A 21438-nucleotide genomic window follows, 5' to 3' on the forward strand; every position below is an offset into this window, starting at 1 on the left:
CAACAAAATTAATTCTCTTGCTCTAAGAAATACGTATCTTGATCGAAGAAAATTTATTCAAGTAAAAAAAATCTTGTTTTGAGAAAATTCAGCCTCGAGCTCCAAAAAATTTAGTTCTTGATAGAAGTAAATTTTCTTGTCTTGAGAAAATTTCTCTCTTGCTCCAAAAAATTAAATATAAAGATAGAAATAAATTTTTATTGATTAACATGTCAAATGGGAAGATTAAATAATATTTAATCATTTTTTTTCATTCAATATGTATAATTGCACGCTAAAATAATATAAATTGGGTATCAAATATTCTCGAGAAAAATTTTCTCAAGGTGAGAAAATTTTTTTCTCAGCTGAAGCAGGTGGCGCTGCTTCCCTAAAGTATCTAAAAATTTTGATCAAATATAAAAATTTATTGTATCAAGTATTTATGATAAAATTAAGAAAAAATGACTTCCACCAAGAATTAGAATTTCAAGAAAAATTTTCACTTCGACCAGCACAACTTCTCTTCCTTCAGACACCCGAAAATTTTCTTGAGCCAAGAATTTTATTCTCCAGTCAAGAAATTTTTCTTTCTGTGCAATATCTGTAGAAAAATAAAATTTCAGATAGTAGCTAGTATAATCCAGATTGTACTGAGTGATATCTGGATTATAATTGTAATCTCCGATTCCACCCAGTAATATCTCAGTAAAATTACACTGGATCTAATCCAAAATAGTATCCTTTATAATTAGGATTATACTCCGTATAATCTTGGATTATACCTAGATATCTTCACTATTTTTTTTCTAGCGTCTGCGCACTCAGCATTATCTTATTAGGATAGTCAAAAATTGTTTTAAAAACAATCTTACATTTTTTTTCACCCCAGATATCACTGAGTATAATCTGGGATGATATCCAGTGTCATCTTGTTTTTTTCGTGTAGTTATTTAAATTTAATTACTTTTTTTTTTCTATAATTTCTTTATATTATAATCAATGTATAGAGCTCACTCTCATTATGGATTTTTCACTCCCGTTTGTAATACTTTAATTACTGATATGTCTAGTACAATTAGAATATACATAAATGCCCAGTTATATTAATTAAAATAAATTTTAAAAAAGAGGTTCGATAAGTGAACAATTATTAAAAATTTGAAGTAAATATATCAGAAATATTACACTAGACAAGAAGAAATAAAAAAATTACAACGGAATAAAATGAATAAAAAAAAAAAGAAAGAGTTAGTAATATAAGAAAAAATTGAGGTCGGAATAATTCGGTTCAAGCGACGGCGTTTGACGATTACACGGGACGTGACTTACAGTACAGTTAGCATGACTCGACCAACGGGAAGGCACTTGGGCAAATTACGTGCCGAGTTGGCCGTTCTAGCACACGGGGCACACCTTTGCTACTTTATTACAAATACACAGACGTTGTAAGTTATACACTAGTTTTATTTATCCATCAAGTATTAATGTTTTATTATTTTTTGGTTTCGCTGTTTTACCATACTCATTTTTTTTTTCTTCTTTATATCAATATTTATCGTATATCTTTGATAAATATTTCTTCTTAATTTCTATTGATATGTTTTCATTCATATAATTTATAATTAACGAGTCAATACTTTCACCATTATCATTATCATTATCATTACTAAGAGAATTTATTATTTATACACCATTTAAGTGTTGATTCGTTATTGTGATTTTTTTTTTTTTTTTTCACTTTAATCATTCTTATTCTCACGTACGCATGTACACACTGTCAAATTCAATTTTATAATAGCCAGCTATCCTCGCGTCAAACACGATATTTGCTGATAAAAAACATAATTACACGTTTTTTAGGGCACCTTTGGTATTAAACTTGATGTTCGTAAAAGGATTTTTTACTTAGAGCTAGATTTTTCATTTCTTCTTCTTTTTTTTTTTTTTTTTTTTTTTGTTACTTCCATGATTTTTTTTTCAAATAGTCTTTTGTGACTTATACTTCATTCATGCCCAATTATAGTTGCAACAATACATATACTTTTAAATAGCATTTAATTCGAATCATTTGACTATCATTATTATTATTATGTAAAAAAAAATTCATTTAAAATAGTTGAAAAAAATTTATTTTTTTGTGAAGAAATAATAGAAATTTTTTTAATAAAATTTTCTTTAAACCAAGCTTGATTATTATAATTTATAATCATAGTTGTGGTTTATTTTTTAATATAATAATAATAATAATGATAATCTTATAAGTAATAATAATTACCTAGAAGTTAACAATTTAACAATTTCGCCTAAAAGCTTTAATAAAATTCCTGTAATTAGGAAAATAATAAATAATTAAATAACAAATTTTTTTCTACGTAAATTGATGTGCATAAAATTAATTATTGATCGTTTCAGTTAAGCAGATAATAAACAATTAATTAATTAAAAAAAGAAGAATTATCACCCAAGCTTTAGACGTATAGCACACATCTCGTAACAAGAGTTAAAAAATTGTAAATTTCCTATAAGCGCTGTAGTAACAGAATTCAATCGACTTTGATTTACGAGACACCAATTTAGATTTTACCTTTACCTCCAACTGCTTGCAGATTTTATAAAAAAGCAACATTTCTTCAGTGGCCTTACTCAGCTCCAAAAAATCTCTTTATTCTTCACATTCCATTAATGTCAATTTTAAGGTTGCCCATTTTTTTCTCCCTTGGATCCCTGAAAAATTATAGATAATTTTTTTTTAATGTATAATAAATACAGGTTTTAATTTTTTTAAGCCTGTAAAAAATTATTGGTAAATATTTACAAGTCGGGTCAACTATTTTAATTTTCATTTTTTTAACGAAATTTCTATTTGATTTTATTGATATATTTTTATTAAAAATACATAAAAAATGAACGATTTGAAAAAAAAATTGATTATCACAATTTAAACAAATTTTCAAAAAAATTTATAAATTTTTTTGAAAATTTTGATATTCAACTTTTTCTTTTTAATTGTTCGTTTTTTTATGTAATTTAAAAAAATACATCAAAAAAAGATAAAATAGAAATTTTTAAAAACAAAAAAACTATCGAAATCTTTATTTTTTTCCACGACATTTTTTGTCATAAATACGCCGTAATTTGAAGATGTTAATTTTTCACCTAGTTATGGCCCAAAATATTGACCCTACTTGTAAATAATTACAGAATTATTTTACATAAAGTACTTTTTTTTAACGAAGAAACACTTTTTAGAATTGTAGAATAAAAAAGTTTGAAAAAAAAGAGAACACGAATCGATAATACAATCGCGGTTATAAAACTAAGTATCGATCCGAGTTATAGTGTAGTTTATTAATATATAATGATATTCTTTGTTGAAAGTAAAATATCAGATGAGAAAAAAAAATATTTTTTTATCATTTGTAAATTTATTTTTAATGGGAAGAATATGTAATGATAATTGTAGTAGTTTTTTGTATTGTTGACATCAATGAACATGTAAAAGCATGAGAAGAATATAAATTTATATCAAAATAATATGAATAAAAAAATATACTTGCATACAATATATATATATATATATATATATATATATATATATATATATATATATATATATATATATATAAACTTATATAATAAAGCTCAAATTGTTTTTATAATAATAATAATAATAATAATAATAATAATAATAATAATAATAATAATAATAATAAAACAGTAATTGCTGATATTTTCAGAAGACTACACGGAAAAAAGAAAACTCGAAAAATTACAGTATAAAATATAAAATCAGTTCCGTCATAATCGAAACTAGAAAAATTACAGTTTGAAATAACATTTTTCTAAATTCAATTTTTTAATTTAATATTCAGAGCTTTCAATGTAAATATTACATTCTTAAATGTAATTCTTATAAAATTTGTAATAATTACAATCTGAGACTGTAATTTTTCCAGTTTTCATCACGAAGCGCCACGTTACATTGTATACTGTAATTTTTCGAGTTTTCTTTTTTCCGTGTATAGGGAAGAAATATAATTATTTGTTTTGTTAAGTTTTTTTTTGTGTAATTGTTGAGTTAGATAAAATTAATTACAAACTTATAAGTAAATTATTTATTAAATATTTAATTTTACTGTGATCATGCAATTGGTGACTTATTATAAATGAAATACTGTAGAATAATAAATAAATAGTGAATAAGCAATGTTGCGAATTTGTGATACGAAAATGATATACAAAAAGGAAACCTACTTCGATCCAGAGGTTTGTAAAGCCCACCTCGGCCATTTTTGACTTGGCATATTCAATTCGTATCGGTCCCCGGTCAGAGGAGAGGAGTAAGGATCCTTGGAGGGCGCCCATCGCTTGAGCTGCATAGCGAACGTCTTGAAATTCGACAAAGGCCACAGGTGAGCCGCCCTTTGTGTGCATACGAAGCCGACAGAAACCAGAAAAACTGTGCACAAATAAGAAAAGCAGTACAGATACGTGCTATTAATTGATTTAAGTAAATTAAATTAGTTATTCTTGATACTAAATAAATTTAAGTGGTAATGTTTGTTATCCAAGTGTGATAATTCATGTACTTAATCCTATTGATAATGATTAATATGGACAATTATATCAAATAACTATGCTATTTAGGAACAAAAATAACTTATGTATAATTTTTGTTGCAGTTTGCTAAAAAATAATTATTTAAGAAAAAATGATTGATGTGGATGATAATACAGCTATTATATGTGTAAGGTACTGATATTTTTTATCATGATTTATATACATAATTAATGTATGTGAGCGTTTGTATGTGTGTAGTTGTTTATTGATATGTTGTTTTTTGATCGGTCTCGATACTTAGTAACTTATTTATAACAGAAGCTTCATTAGTTACACTTAAATATTTATATATTTACAATTTTCTTCAATTAAATTTATCATGTTATTTATTTTGATAAAAAGACTGGATTTAATAAAAAATTTTACTATTGGTATCTGATAAAATTGAAGAAAGTGATGCGCATACATGTAAATAGTATTTCTTCCCATTTTTTTTTTCAAGTTTTAATGCTAAAATTATTATTACTAGCAACCTTGCAGTCACTATGTGACTGCCGTGACTTGTGAACTATAATTAAATAAAATTTTGGTTTATTAAATAATGACTTTTGATAAATTGCACTGTACTTTTTTAACTATTGGCATTTTTAAAGATATAAGCTCATCCCGATGTTACACTCATCAAGAGCTTTCATTTGAGTACCCACATGTATTTTTGATATATTTTTCATATATACATATATATATAATATATATAAATATATGAAAAATTGATGTGGGTACTCAAATGAAAGGTCTCGATGAATGTATCATTGGGATGAGCTTATATTTTTAAAAATGTCAATATTTCATAAGATACAAGTTTGTTTCTTAATTATGTTAAATTGCTTTGTACTTTCTTAACTATTGACTTTTATAAAGATATAAGATCATTTCGATGTTATACTCATCAAGAGCTTTCATTTGAGTACCCACATGCATTTTTGATATATTTTTCATATATACATATATATATATATATATATATATATATATATATATATATATATATATATATATATATATATATATATATATATATATATATATATATATATATATATATAATATATATAAATATATGAAAAATTGATGTGGGTACTCAAATGAAAGGTCTCGATGAGTGTATCATTGGGATGAGCTTATATTTTTAAAAATGTCAATAGTTCACAAGATACAAGGTCATTTCTTAATTATGTATCCACCACTAAATTTCCCTTAAAAAAACCGATTTTATCAATAATCATAAGACTATCCTAAAAACAAAATTTTTCTTATTATCTTAATAATATAGATAATATTTAATAAACTATTTGGTTCAATAATAATAATTTAAAAAATTCTACAGATATTTAAAAAAACATTTTTTTCTTCTTTTCAAGCTTATAATTAAAAACAATGATCATGCTAATGCTATAATAAACTTAGTAATTAAAGTTTCAATAATAATCGTGAGAGAAAAATGCAATATCAGGCAAGTAAATACATTTACGCATAACACAGTAATAATAAACTGTATAATAAAACGTTGTTTTTTCTTCATGTTTTACTCCAGACTTTTTTTGTCTGGTTTTACAATTACTTCGGCAAAGGTTTCCGATTAATTGAAATAATATTTTAATCACGAATATATTTTATTGGTAAATAAATCTGAATTCTTTTGTTGTATCTACAATATTGTTGAATCAATTCAGCAGACAACTTAAAATCAACAACTGTAATTATGTATTTAAAAAAAAATAAATCGGAAATCGCTATTATTATTATAATTACTATTATATTTCCATGAAAAAAGATAAAAAAACTATTGAATAATATTCAAAGTTGGCAACAATGTTTACTAGAGTCGATTGTCCATGCTCTCGATTGAACGACATGAATACTAATTTACCAGTGCCCTTTTAAATGCAATCGATACCAACAGTTTACCCGAGAGTTTCAATCATCCATTAAATCATGAATAATTTAAATAAAATTATCTGTGCGTTGTTTTAGTAAGTACAAAAGCGGATCGCTATTTAATTTTCGGTTAAATTATCATCAGGAACAATCTGGGAAGATTCATCAATCAATCACCAGATAATATCTAATTTTTTAATTTTTGGACATGTGTAAATTCAAATTAAAATTAATTAATTAAATTTCTTCTTTAGATTTGTTGGAATATTTGGAATATTGAATCTATGTACTTACCTATTAAAGATCTCGGTTAATTCGTGCTCAGAAACGAATTGTCCAAGATTTGCAACAAAGAGAGTTGAGCATGGAGCATTACTAACAGCTATACTCGGTTGAGATGATGATGAGCCAACTGGAGAAGCTAGAGCTGGTGATGGTAAAAAGTGTGGTAAAGATGCGTGTATTGACGTCAATGTCGTTGGGTGGGGTAAAGACATCGGAGCCTAAAAAAATTAATTATAAACGCATATTTTTATAAAATTATATTTTGAAATTATTGCAATTTTTTATGAAATTTAATTAGCAGATATTTGACAATTTTAAGAGTTTTTGTAACAAATTGATTATGGCAATAAAAATTATTAAAAAAAATTGACACAAAGAAATTTTAAAAAGTAAAAAATGAAATTTTTTAAAAATTATTTTTTGGAAAAAATTTATTTAAAAAAAAAATTGATATCTAGAAATTGTAAAAAATAAAAAATGTAATTTTTTAAAGATAAATTTTTGGAAAAAATTTATTTGTTAAAAAAATTGATATCTAGAAATTGCAAAAAATAAAAAATGCAATTTTTTAAAAATAATTTTTTAGAAAAAATTTATTTGTTAAAAAAAATTAACATCTAAGAATTGTAAAAAAATAAAAAATGCAATTTTTTAAAAATAATTTTTTGGAAAAAATTTATTTGTTAAAAAAATTGATATCTAAAAAATATAAAAAATAAAAAATGCAATTTTTTAAAAATAATTTCTTGTTAAAAAATTTGTTTGTTAAAAAAAAATTAAAAATTGGTCAAATTACTGCTACTAATATCATCAATTTTTCAAAAATTTTTTTTAATCAACTTTTTTAAAGTTTTAAAATTACAAAATTTTAAGTCATTTATTTACTTAATTATTTATTGTTAGAATTTTAAAAAATCATCTGTAAAAAAATTTGTGCATGGATAACGCTTTTATTTTTTAAATCATGAAAAATGAATCTTAATAAAACTTGAAGCGATTATCCTGAATAAATTAAAAGATGAAGTAAATAGGTTAATTAGTTTATGAATAGTGGCCATTGCAAATTTTAAAATGATAAAAAAAAAAAAAAACGCTACTTCCTTGACTTTATTCTTAAATAGCTTTCGAATGAATAGAGCTAGCTCATCGCTGTAAAAAGGAAATAAAATCTGGTTTATGAAACTTTTTATTTTTTATAATTATATTTAATCCTTTTTTTAATTTTGTAACTGTTTTTAGAGATTTAAGAGCATTGAGTTATTTTCCTGAAGTATGCAATGAAAGAAAAGTAATAAAATTTTTTCTTAAATAACTGTCAATAAAAAATTCTGTTTGTTAAACTTTAACAGAATTTGGACCTTCATTTTTCAGAATTTATGATCAAATTTCCAATATTGTTTGTTAGCAAACAATTTAAGGTCGAATTTCAAAATTTAGCTTGTTAGTAAACAACTCTACGTACAGTTTTAAGTTTCAGTATCGATAGAGATATTTTTTAGAGAGTTTTAAAAGTCACAATACTAAAGAGTCGATTAAAAATCGCTTGATTAAAAATTTATCAATGAAATCTTTGAAATATCGATGATAAATTTATTATTAATAAAACTTATAATTATTGATTAATCTTTAACGGTCTCTAAATAATAAAAATAAATAAATAATAAAAAGGGAATGATTTATTTAAAATAATATTAAATAAATACTTTGATAAAAATATAATATATAAACTCTAAAAAAAAATCGAGAAAACCGCTGAAGATTAATAATATTTTGTCAGCAAACCAATGCAATAAAATAAATAATTTTCTTTTATAATAATCAGTATAAAATTTTTAAAACTCAAAAATTTATGTATGTAAAATATTTGATAAATTTAAATTGCTGATAATTAATTATTAACAATTAAATTTATCACAAAAATTAAATAAAATAATTTTTAAACTTGAAAATAAAAAATATTGTAAATAAAAATTGTATATATAATGAATAAAATGATATCATGTATCACTAACGTGCATTGGGGCACTTGTTGGTGGCTCCAGAGCTTTGTCTGCAGATAGTCAAAGATAGGAACGTACAGGGACCTGCGGATGTAATGCTGGATGAACAAGTGTTGCATGTTGAAGTGTTCCTTGAAGTTCACCCGCAGCTGAGTACGCTAATGGATGATGCCATAATTCTGGTCCGCTTGGGAAAAATGGATTTCCTATGTCTGAAAAATTTGTTTAAATATTACATCAAAAATTTCAATCTCCAAATAATTATTAATTATTAATTATTCTATAATTTACGCGCAAATATATTTATTGCGAATTAAAATTTTCTGTAGTTATTTTTAACCCATAATATTTACGTAGGATTTTTTTTAGTCACTTACCGCAGTCTAATTTTAAATATTAGCAATTATATCAATACTATTTTATCTTATTACCCTTTCCAAAAATAAACCTTAGCGCTATGAAAAAGTTTAATTTTTTATTAAGACAGTTTTAATGCAAGAGACCATACCAAATCGAAATAAAACTGTGTCAGAGTAATTAATGTGGGCTTTTCAGGGTGACGTAACTATATACTGTCTGTTGCAGTGTATAAATATGTGTTAAACTTTGCTCAAGTTATTAATTTTTAAATTATTGATCTTTACCGCGAGGCTAGAAATAAATAATTATTTTTGTAATAATAAATTCATATAGTTTATTTAGTTTAAAATATTAAAAAAAATTTTTTTTATATTGAAGAAATAATAAATTATTTTTAAATAAAATTTTAGTGATATTGGAATACATTTTTTTTTTAATAAATAAAAAATTTAAATGTAGACATAATTTTTAATTCATATAATTTTTTTGAGTTATATTTTATTCATATTAATTCCTCTTTTTTGTCACCTATTAATTTTACATAAATAAAAAAATTAATTTGATTAAAAAAAAAATTTTTAATAAATAATTTATTAAAAAGTTTAATAGATAAAAAAATTAATTAAAATGTAGACTAAATTTTGAATTTATATAATAATTTAATTTTTCTGAGTTATATTTATTTATATAAATCCCTCTTTTCTGTCACCTATTAATTTTACACTAATAAAAAAATTAATTTGATTAAAAAAAATATATATTTCAATCAAAAATATAATTTTGATCATTTTAAATCAAGCAAAAAAATTATTTAAATAAAAAATTGTTTTTATTTTAATTAAATTTCGCTTATTTATTAATTTATTAATTAATAAATAAATATTCATATTTATCAATTAAATAAATATTAATATTTATAAATAAATTTAACTTACAATAAAATTTTTTTTTAAATGATATTTTTGATAAAAAAAAATTTTTTTTTGAATCAATTTAATTTTTTTATCAGCGCACGAGCTAATAATAAAGTTATTATTAGTAAAAGGGGTCGGGGGTTGAATTTAAGGAAAATAGAAAATGAAAAATTAATAGTAAAATACCAACATAAGAAACTAAAAGAGAAGGATACAGAGGAGTACATAAATTAATGAGGTAAACAGAAAAGAATAAATTAGCAAGTGTACAGAGTGGCGGTGCATACTTACGTCCGGTTAGAGGGTGCATCAGAGCGGGGTGCGAGGTGGCTGCTGCAGCGGCTGGTTGCTTGGGTTTGCTAACCTTTGTGTTACTTTTTGCAAATTCCAAACGTATGGTTTGTGGCATATCAGGATCAAATTTAACCCCCTGCTGGAAATAGATCCCTAAATTAGTAAATTAGGGAGGACAGGGAGTGGACAATTGTGAAACACGAAACTAAAGAATGTATTGATGGTTTTAGTTACATCCAATTTTATCTTTAATGGTATTGAATCTAATTTAGCTTCTATTTATGAATAATTAATTCAAAAATTTTGTTTTTACTTAAAAATCATGAAAAAAATCCCCTTGAATGATAAATTGATTGTAATTTAAAATAGCGCCATTCGATAAATAAGAATGGTTAAAAATAATTATTTTTATTAAAGAAATATTGAGGTTTTATCATGTGAGGCTTACAAAGGTTTGTGGATCTAAAAAAATCTATTAATTAATATTGAAATGTTTTAAATACAGGCTTTACATGGCAGTTTTTGATGCGTGAAGTCATAGTGGCGTGTTGGTGGTTTATAATAAAAGAGAAATAGAGAATAACAAAAGTTTTGGGCAAATACTCAAGTTACAAAGATTTATAAGAAATAATAATTTGAGTTTGTTAACAAGGCTTTTTTTTTTAGCCTGATTAAAATTCTAATATACGTTTTGTGCATTAAAAAATAATTATCGCAATACTTTGCAACACATACCTAAAAGAATAATTTTTTTAATAAAAAAAAAATTAAATAAAAAAAATTAATAAATAATATTTACATTATAATTTTGATTTTTAAAGTTTACTGCTTGATATTTATTCAGTAAATACGTGAATAATTTAACTACCGTCGATGAATTAATTAAATGTAAAGGTATATTCTTTTTTTATACTCGGCACTTTTATGTTAACATCTGTTATAGTTTCTACTAGAGATAATATGAATACTAAACGAATAATTACCTGTAGGTCTTGTTTAGCTGCTTCCGCACCTGCCCTAGTGTGAAATGTTACAAAACCCACCGGCTGGAAATCAAAATATTACGAATTATGTAGTCAAAAGCAATTGTACTATGTTCAAAGAATTATTTTGCTTTAATTTTGGTTATTGCTATTGTGATTAATTATTAATTTTATGCTCTTTGTGCTCGGAGAAGTTACAATTGATTAAACTTTACATGAGCTATTATTATATCACTGTAAAAAGAAAATTTCCGATCGTTACTTTACTCTAGCTTGAATAAATTATATAGATTTTCTTTATAAAAGGTTACATGCACTCGAGATAATATATTGTACTAGTTTTAAAGTAATACCATTTTATTAAAGCAATAGAATAATTTATTAAAATTTTTAGGATTAATTTAAAAAAAAAGCGAAAAAATTAGTTGAAGTCTAAAATTAAAAATTATATTCTTGAATAATTATAACTAGCAACCTTGTAGTCACTATGTGACTGCCGTGACTTGTGAACTATGAATAAATCAAATTTTTCTTTATTAAATAATGACTTTTGTTAAATTGCACTGTGTTTTCTTAACTATTGATGTTTTTAAAGATATAAGCTCATCCTGATGTTACACTCATCAAGAGTTTTCATTTGAGTACCCACATGCATTTTTATATATTTTTCATATATACATATTAGGGAGTGCCAAAATGTAACTTCCGTGGAGAACTTTTTAAAATTGGAATTTTAAGTTCCACTTTTAACAGCAGCTGTGTTTGGGCATTTCCTGAGATATTTCGGAGTGAGAGGATTCATTTGATTATTTATAGGATTTTTAACAGGAGATTTAATTGGGCACTTCCGGCAAAATTTTGAATTTTCACCGGAAATGCCTAAACTAAGCTTCTGTTAAAAAATTCTATGAAAATCAAATACTTTTTCTCACCCCAAAATATCTCAGGGAATGCCCAAACACAGCCCCTTTTAAAAGCGGAACTCAAAATTCCAATTTTTAAAGGTTCTCCACGGGAGTTACATTTTGGCACACCCTAATATATATAATATATATAAATATATAATATATATAAATATATGAAAAATTGATGTAGGTACTCAAATGAAAGGTCTTGGTGAGTGTAACATCAAGATGAGCGTATATCTTAAAAAATTTCAATAGTTCAAAAGGTCGTTTCTTAATTATGTTAAATTGCACTGTATTTTCTTAACTATTGTTATTTTGAAAGAGATAAGCTCATCCTGATATTACACTCATCAAGAGCTTTCATTTGAGTACCCACATGCATTTTCATATATTTTTCATATATACATATATATATATATATATATATATATATATATATATATGCATATATATATATATATATATATATATATATATATATATAAATATATGAAAAAATGATGTGGGTACTCAAATGAAAGCTCTTGATGAGTATAACATCGGGATGAGCTTATATCTTCAAAAATATCAATAGTTCACGAGATACAAGGTCATTTCTTAATTATGTATCTAGAGATTATTTTTATAATAAAAAATGTTTCACAATATTTTAGAAATAATTTTCATTGTTAGAAATTGTTTTTTTTTTAATTTTTGAACAAGTCTAAGTCTCCAACATATTTTAAAAATTTTAATCAAAAATATTTTTAAAATTCTAAAATTTTTTTTAGTTATTAAACAAGTCAAAACATAAAAAATATTTCAAAAATTCTAATTTAATATAATTTATTAATGCTCGACTTTTACTCTAAAAATAACAAAAAAATTTTCTATATTATAATTTATAAAAAATTTCAATCTAAAATTAAATTTTTACCGCAATATTCTTCAAAGCAATCGTTTTTTATTTAAATATTTATCGCGAAAAATCAAGGCTACATAACTTAGAAGATGTAAGTAATATAAAATATTTAATCCCGCAACAATCTTAAAATCCTAATATACATTATAGGCTCATTAGTCTTAAATGTCGCATGTTAACTTTCTATGGGTCGCTGTTATTAGTAATAACAAAAACTATCTAGCACGAATAGTTGATAGAACTTTTTTTAAAAAAAAGTTACTACTGACGTATAAGTTATTCGAGAATCGCTTATGCATATATATTATATTACATTTTATCGACTCGTGTCTGATCGTGCCAACTCTTCAATTCTCCACAATAGTCTTTAGATACTTTTATACTTTGAACGAAAATATTTTAGAGTATCTAATGGTGGTTTGAATTATTGTGTAAGTACCAGTGTACTGAAATACTATTTAATAGCTTCTCTGACTAATTATAAATCGAATATTGGAGAAAGTTTATTATTTATTAGAACACCTTGTATGAAATAAATGAAGTAATATTTATAAATGTAAGACCTTCCAGTGTTTGCTTGCTCGGTGGAAGGAACGGATTCGGCTGCCTAGCTTCTCATGTAGGATTGTAATTATTTCAAGTACAAACTCAATTGTTATAAAAAATAAGTGAATTAATTTTTTAAAAAGTTATCATTAATCTTTCTTAGTAATTTAAACGAATGTATAATTTATTGAAACTAATTATGTTGTAATTATCTAGTGTAATAACAATTAATTTATACGTAATTTTTATAAAGATTATTTTACATTGAAAAAAATAACTTGATTTAATTAAATAAATTTATTTAGATTAATTTTTCAATTGAGAAATTTTAAAATTACATAAAATTTGATTTAAAAATTGTTCTCTTAAATAAATAAATCAAGTTTATTTTTTTCTGCTCTTTTTTTAATTTTAAATTAATAAATTAAAGTAAGAACTATAAAAATTTTATTTTAAAAACTTACCGATGCTGTTTTACCATTTTTGCTTGTAACTTTAAGCAGAGAGTTTTCATAACCCTGAAATAAATAATTTTTTTTTTATAATTAATAATAATTAATTATTAAATATATCTACTGTGCTTTAGTTAAATCAAGGAACTTATAAATAAAATTACTTATATTTTAAATTTTTATTGCTACAATTGATTAAAAAAAATAAATATTTTTTTTAATTTATATTAGATGATGAAAAATTTAAAGAACAGTTTTATTTAGTCAGGTGATTTAACAGTCACAGCAGATAACATGTGTACAAGTTTATCTATATTCTGAAAAAATTGAGCGTAAAATTCGAAAAAATTGTATTGCATTTTAGATAGAAAAAATCTTAATAGTGAGATATAATTTTAACAACGAAAGAATAAAAATTAATAATTAAAAAAATATTCAACTCACCTCATATGCTCTAAAGAGAAGGTAAAGTTCTCTTGGTTTGGCGTCCATCGGCAAACCGCTCACAAACAAGGTACGAACCTGAAATGAAATTTAATTCCGTTATTATAAATTCAATTAATTGTTAAAGTTGACACTGAAAAAAAATTAATTTGAATTAAGAGAAAAATTCTTGAACCAAGAAAAAAATTTTGAAGAGTATCATTCTCTTGAAGCAAGACGAAAAATTCTTGAATTAAATAAAATTTACTTAAGCCAAGAAAAATTTCTTAGTTTAATAATTTTTCTACTCAAATCAAAATTATTAAATTCTTCAAAATTATTTACTTGATTCAATTTTTTTTTATCAAAAAAATTTTAAACTTTAAACATAATTTAGAAAAAGTTATCAATTATAAACTATCAATTAGTGATTACCAATTACTAAAAATTTTTCTTTTTTAATAAATTGTACTTAATAAATTACTTATTAACTGTTAATAAATATTTTTTAACTGTTAACAAATATTTATTAAAATTTGATAAATCGTATTTAATAAATAATTTATTAAATGTTAATAAATATTTATTAAATCTTATGTTAAAAAATCATTTATTAACAGTTAATAAAGTTTATTAAATATAAACAAATCCTTTTATCAGTGTATCTTCTCTTTAGAGATGCTATTTATTGTATATAAACATTAACTAAATATTCTACACATAAAAATGTAACATATTGCTGTAAATTGCCGAGGGCGTTTCTTTATAAGTAATAAATAACATAAATAAATAATAAATAATATATAATATATAAAAATAATATAATAAATAAATAAAAAATTCATGAATCATAAAAAGTAATTAAATCGAAATTAAAAGTTCATTTAAAAAAATTTGACCCTTTAAAATAAAAGATCGAGATAAGAGCAACAATACACAATTTAAAATTATTTCGATAAACAGTCATTTCCTTCGACAAAAAATTTTTGTAGTGCCTTGTATTGTTTTCTCTCATATCTTTGCTGGTATATATAAATATACATATAATGATTTGTGTTGTGTGTGTATGAATAATGGGACTTAAAGTTCCTTGTTCACCCAGCCCAAACTCCTGCTATTTACATTATATTCTCATACATGAGTTAACCGGAATTATGCTTGTTGAATTTTTAGTTGCAATAGCTTACTCACATTTAATTCCAGCCAAAAAATCCAAAATAATCATCCATTTAACATAAAATTTATCTCTAATTAGTAATTAAGATACTTGGTAATTTATTTTTTATTTATTTTTCATGAAAATAAAGTTAACCAATATCTAAAAATTTTTATCATTTTTTTTTTTAATTATAACAGAAAATTTTTTTTTTTTTAAATTATTACAAAAAAATTTTTTTTTTATTTAAATTATTACAAAAAAATTTTTTTTTCTCTTAAATTATTACAAAAAATTTTTTTTTTTAATTTCATTTGTAAAAAATTTGAAAAACTGTTAGTGCAATTTAAAAAAAATATTTTTTAGTTCTAATTTAATAAATTAAGCAAAATCAGAAAATCAAAAGTGTCGGCTAACTTAATTATTATTATTTTTTGAATTTAATGAAGACAATAAAAATCTTTGTTGTATTTACTGCTCAAATACCCGTGATCTATTCGATCACTTAAGGTGAGAAAATGTAAATTAACATTTCTTCTTTGCTTGATAAAACATGACGATGTACAAACATATAATGTACTTACAGGTAATGTAAAGTAAAGCCTTAGTTTTAAAGAGTAAAACTGTAGAAGCGTGATCGATTGACTTAAATGTGACCTAGCTGTTACTGTTATGACTATTATTGTTATGATTATGCATAAATATATTATTTTTTATCTTTACACAATAACATACATCTATAGAGTTCTGTTATTGATGGCGACACCAAGTCTGGATAGGCTTGAGGTTGCTGGTTTTATATTATACGAGCAAGTGTTATATATATATGTATGGAGTGTAATATGGACATGTATACACTTGGTGATAGTGGGGCGATGGCTAGTCGCCTGCCAACCATGCCAACGACACTGTATGATGAGGTACATAGATGGATATACTTATATGTGTGTATGTAATAACAACCAGTACTATAGTGTGTCTATAGCATGCCTGGTGTACAGATCATCGCTTATTCATGCGAAAAGAAATGATTCCAAGCAAGGCTTATAACCACTCCAGCACTCCGTCAAGTGTACCTATGCTACTCCGCAACGTTGACCAAATACGCGCACGTACATTACTTATTAATTGAACGTAAATTATTACCGGCCATGAATTTTTTTTCTTTTTTTTTTTTTTAATGTTAAATTATTGATAATTTTTAGTATTGTAATTTTAATAATAATAATAATTAGCAACCTTGCAGTCACTATGTGAATTGTGAACTATAAATAAATAAAATTTGGATTTGTTAAATTGCACTGTACTTTTTTTACTATTGACATTTTTAAAGATATAAGCTCATCCCGATGTTACACTCATCAAGAGCTTTCATTTGAGTACCCACATGCATTTTTGATATATTTTTCATATATACATATATATATGTATAAATATATGAAAAATTGATGTGGGTACTCAAATGAAAGGTCTCGATGAGTGTAATGTCGGAGTGAGCTTATTTCTCCAAAAATATCATTAGTTTACGAGATACAAGGTCATTTCTTAATCATTGATATTTTTAAAGATGTAAGCTCATCCTGGTGTTACAATTATCAAGAGCTTTCATTTGAGTACCCACATGCATTTTTGATATATTTTTCATATATACATACATATAATATGTATAAATATATGAAAAATTGATGTGGGTACTCAAATGAAAGGTCTCGATGAGTGTAATGTCGGAGTGAGCTTATTTCTCCAAAAATATCATTAGTTTACGAGATACAAGGTCATTTCTTAATCATTGATATTTTTAAAGATGTAAGCTCATCCTGATGTTACAATTATCAAGAGCTTTCATTTGAGTACCCACATGCATTTTTGATATATTTTTCATATATACATATATATAATATGTATAAATATATGAAAAATTGATGTGGGTACTCAAATGAAAGGTCTCGATGAGTGTAATGTCGGAGTGAGCTTATTTCTCCAAAAATATCATTAGTTTACGAGATACAAGGTCATTTCTTAATCATTGATATTTTTAAAGATGTAAGCTCATCCTGGTGTTACAATTATCAAGAGCTTTCATTTGAGTACCCACATGCATTTTTGATATATTTTTCATTTTTCATCTATACATATATATAATATATATATATATAAATATATGAAAAATTGATGTGGGTACTCAAATGAAAGGTCTCGGTGAGAGTAATGTCAGGGTGAGCTTATATCTTTAAAAATTTCAATAGTTCACAAGATACAAGGTCATTTCTTAATTATGTATTCACTAAATTTGACTAAAAAACTGATTTTATCATATGACTATCCTGAACAAAATTTTTATTATTCTCTTAATAAATAATAATAATAATAATAATAATTTAAAATATTGAATTGAAAATTACTTTACTGAATTTTTTTTATTATAAAACTAATATTTCTTCTTTACACGGATATAAAATTACATAAAGAATATATATAAATGAATTATGTAGTGGGGGTCATATCTTCCACCCACTCCCGGGTAGTTTAATTATTATTATTTTTAATTATTTATTATTATTTATAATTATTTATAATTATTATTATTAAATTATATATAACTATTTAATTATTATTATTATCATTTATGCTTATTAACACTATTTAATTTTTATTATTATTATTTATTAATAATAGTTAATTAATATAGTTATTATTTAAGTTGAAGTTTTTCTACAACGATATTAAGTATTGTGTTAGAAAAGTCTTAGTTGTGTCGCATCAAGTTGTGCCAAACAACTGATAAAGTCTCGTCTGCTGCAAGAGCATTTTTGGGAAATTTTATTTTATTGTAATTGTATTGCAAGTAATGAAATTCACATTTGCAGCTGACGAGACCATAATAAAATTTATTCTAATAGGATTAAAAACATGTAAAATTAGTCGGTAAGAAGCTTAAGGGTTTTTCCCAAATATTTACACAAAATATTCTCAATATCATACCTTTTTCTAAAGAGCAATTAAGGGATTAAAAACTATTGTCGCCTGGCCAGCGACCGGACCCAAGACCTCACTAATTGCTCTCTCTACCTATACCTATATATCTATTTCTCTCTCTCTCTCTCTATCTATCTCTTTTAACTGAAATACTTCTACTTTTCTATAATTTAAGAATCTATCCTGTACATGTACCTACGTATATCAATTCTATAATTTGTGTGTACCTAGAGAATCTTTCCTGTACATGTACCTACGTATATCAATTTTCCATACCTACGTATATCTAAGTACTCCTACCCTTAATATATTTTCTATATACTTCCATCGAGTACCCCCTACCCCTTGAGAGGTCGGGGGCCGAGATGGACACTTTAAAATTTTCAGTTCGACCGAGTGACCCCTAAGCTTCGTATCGCATAATTGTAACTTCACCTCGTTTTAAGTACACGCGTGTATTATCAATTATATATATTTAAATAAAAATTATAGTTGTATATCTTCGTTTACTTCGCTAAATAACTCAACGCCCTTACTTCCCAAAATGTTAGAAATATTTATTATTTTTTTAATTTATGGTTTAAAAAAATAATAGAAAATATTACTCAACAGTTGAAATAATAAGGAAATGTTTGAAATGTAGACAAATTGATAAAATCTTCTAAAAGATATATTATAACAGATTTCGTAAAGTTAAAAAGTTTCATTAATAATAAAACTGCATAACAAAGTTGCAATTTATACTATTATTAAAGTTTTTTATAACTTTTTTGAGGATAATTTTTAAATTTCATTTGGAATTATTTTTATTTATGAAATTGATTAAATTAACTTTAATATTATTAATTATTTTTATAATATTAAAGCAATCGTGACTTTTAATGAGATAAAACTATGAGAATTAATGATAAAATTAGGAATTATATGTATCTGACATATGTTGGCACGTCAACTTATAATTAATTAGTTAATTAATTTTGATTGATAAAAACTGTCTATTATAATGATAAATATGTTAAAAAATATTTATCTGTTAATTCCTAATTGTTTTAATTATTTCAGATTTAATTAATGAAATTTTATTTAAAACAGAAAAATTTTGTAGTTTTTTTTTTTAAGAAAACTTTGAAAATTTTATTTTTTGTCACCGACTCTGACATTAATTAAATAATGAAATTAATTAACAAAAAGCACAAGTTATATTTATAAAAATCTGACGTATAGAAGCTTCAATAATAAAATGTTATTTATTGATTTGATAAAAAAAGATATTTAATTTAAAGTAAAATATCCAGTTTTATAAAAAGTACGGACTATTATTAAGAAAATGAAAAATGAATTTAATATTTATATTAAATTAGTTCTGTTAATTATCCGAAACTTTTAAAAACTTCCTTAAAATGAGTCTCTCTCCCCTCGATTACAATAATGGATTTTTTACAGGGAAAATTTACAGCGTGAATTTCAGGGCTTGGATGTGAGATCTACTTGCATGGTGAATAAGCATATAACAAATATATAGAATGCGGGACTAGACAGGAAAAAGACCCTAAAGTTTTCACGGAAAATTATAATCGCATTAAGTATACATTAGAAAATAAACATCCATATTTTTATCGAAATTAAAGTCCTATTCGATGGAAATGGTGAGAAATTGTATTGGGAGTTGCAGAGTAGAAAATGAAGAAAGAGGTGTAAAGGGAGTACGGTGATAATGATGGTAGTCGCAGCAGAACAGTAACGTCATCAAATATAGTATGCCATACGGTAGGTCAGGAATGACGGTACGGAACTGATGGGATCCATTCATAAAAAGGTTTTTAGCACGATAATTTGCTAAATTATTTTTACCGTTGGTTCTATTTTTCTCTGAACGTTTAGAGAAATAAAAATATCAGTATGAAGAATAAATTAACTTGAATTATAAGAAGAAATATTAAATCAAGAATGTTTTTAAAGATATAAGACAGTTGATAATTAAAAAAATTTATTTTAAAAATTTCATCTTAAGAAGCTTTAAAAAATTCCAAATACAATTTTTTAACCCGTTGAGGACTCAGTAAAACAGTTCGAATTCGTTTCCTATGTGGTGTATTGATTTATATTTGGCACCAAACTTTAATATAACATTCCTTCTAAATATCTTAATAGTTATTTTTAATTTCTAATAATTTAAAAATACTGAAAAATCGTTTAGAAAAAAAAAACTTACGAAATTGAACTTTTTTTATGAAAAAAGTCGTAGAAATTTTGATTTTTACGATATCGAAAAAAAACCGACGCCATTTTATTCGAAAAACAATATATTTTAAGGAAAAAAATCAATATTTGATGAAGTTTGAAAAAAATATATTTATTCTGAAGTTTGAAGTTACGAATTTCGGTCAGTCGCTTAAAATGAGAATAAGACATTTAAACATGCAAAATAATATAAAAAGATTTAGTTTTTTGTCATAAAACTCTTTTATTACAATCATTACAATAAAAAAATAGAAATATCTTGAAGAATATCAATGAAATGAGTCGTAAATGAGACTCATTTATAAATCTCCTTCTAAAATCAGCTTATTAAAATTAAAATCAGCTTCGCAAAAATGACAAATTAAGCTTTTTAAATATTTATTGAAATCTAAATCAGTAACATTGATTTTTTACTAATTATATTTTGTTTCCGTTATTTCTTCCAGTAAATAGTCACTGTACTATAAAATCACAATTTTAATAAATTTTATTCAAGTGTTCCGTGAAGAAATACTTCAA

At 24.1% G+C, this 21438-nt stretch overlaps 1 protein-coding gene across 5 annotated transcripts in view; it reads right to left on the reverse strand.

Annotated features, from left to right (window-relative positions):
* Positions 1-1008: 1008 nt before the first annotated feature.
* LOC123266339 (protein couch potato-like) overlaps positions 1009-21438 on the reverse strand; it is a 28616-nt gene continuing 8186 nt past the window's right edge. Inside the window, exons 3-11 of one of the 5 annotated variants that reach the window (XR_006509751.1) lie at positions 14568-14645; positions 14136-14189; positions 11317-11379; positions 10331-10472; positions 8844-8977; positions 6775-6983; positions 4237-4441; positions 2607-2706; positions 1009-2572 (exon numbers count right to left, since the gene is read on the reverse strand). Coding sequence is in view for 4 of the 5 variants with exons in the window: in XM_044730568.1 (XP_044586503.1) it covers positions 2674-2706; positions 4237-4441; positions 6775-6983; positions 8844-8977; positions 10331-10472; positions 11317-11379; positions 14136-14189; positions 14568-14645 (918 nt within the window). In the remaining variant the exon portion in view is untranslated. Of the gene's footprint in view, positions 2707-4236; positions 4442-6774; positions 6984-8843; positions 8978-10330; positions 10473-11316; positions 11380-14135; positions 14190-14567; positions 14646-21438 lie in introns of all 5 variants that reach the window. The other 4 variants (XM_044730569.1, XM_044730571.1, XM_044730568.1 and 1 more) reach the window with 4 other exon arrangements.

Source organism: Cotesia glomerata, linkage group LG5, assembly GCF_020080835.1.
Source record: "Cotesia glomerata isolate CgM1 linkage group LG5, MPM_Cglom_v2.3, whole genome shotgun sequence".
Classification (NCBI taxonomy): Eukaryota; Metazoa; Arthropoda; class Insecta; order Hymenoptera; family Braconidae; genus Cotesia; species Cotesia glomerata.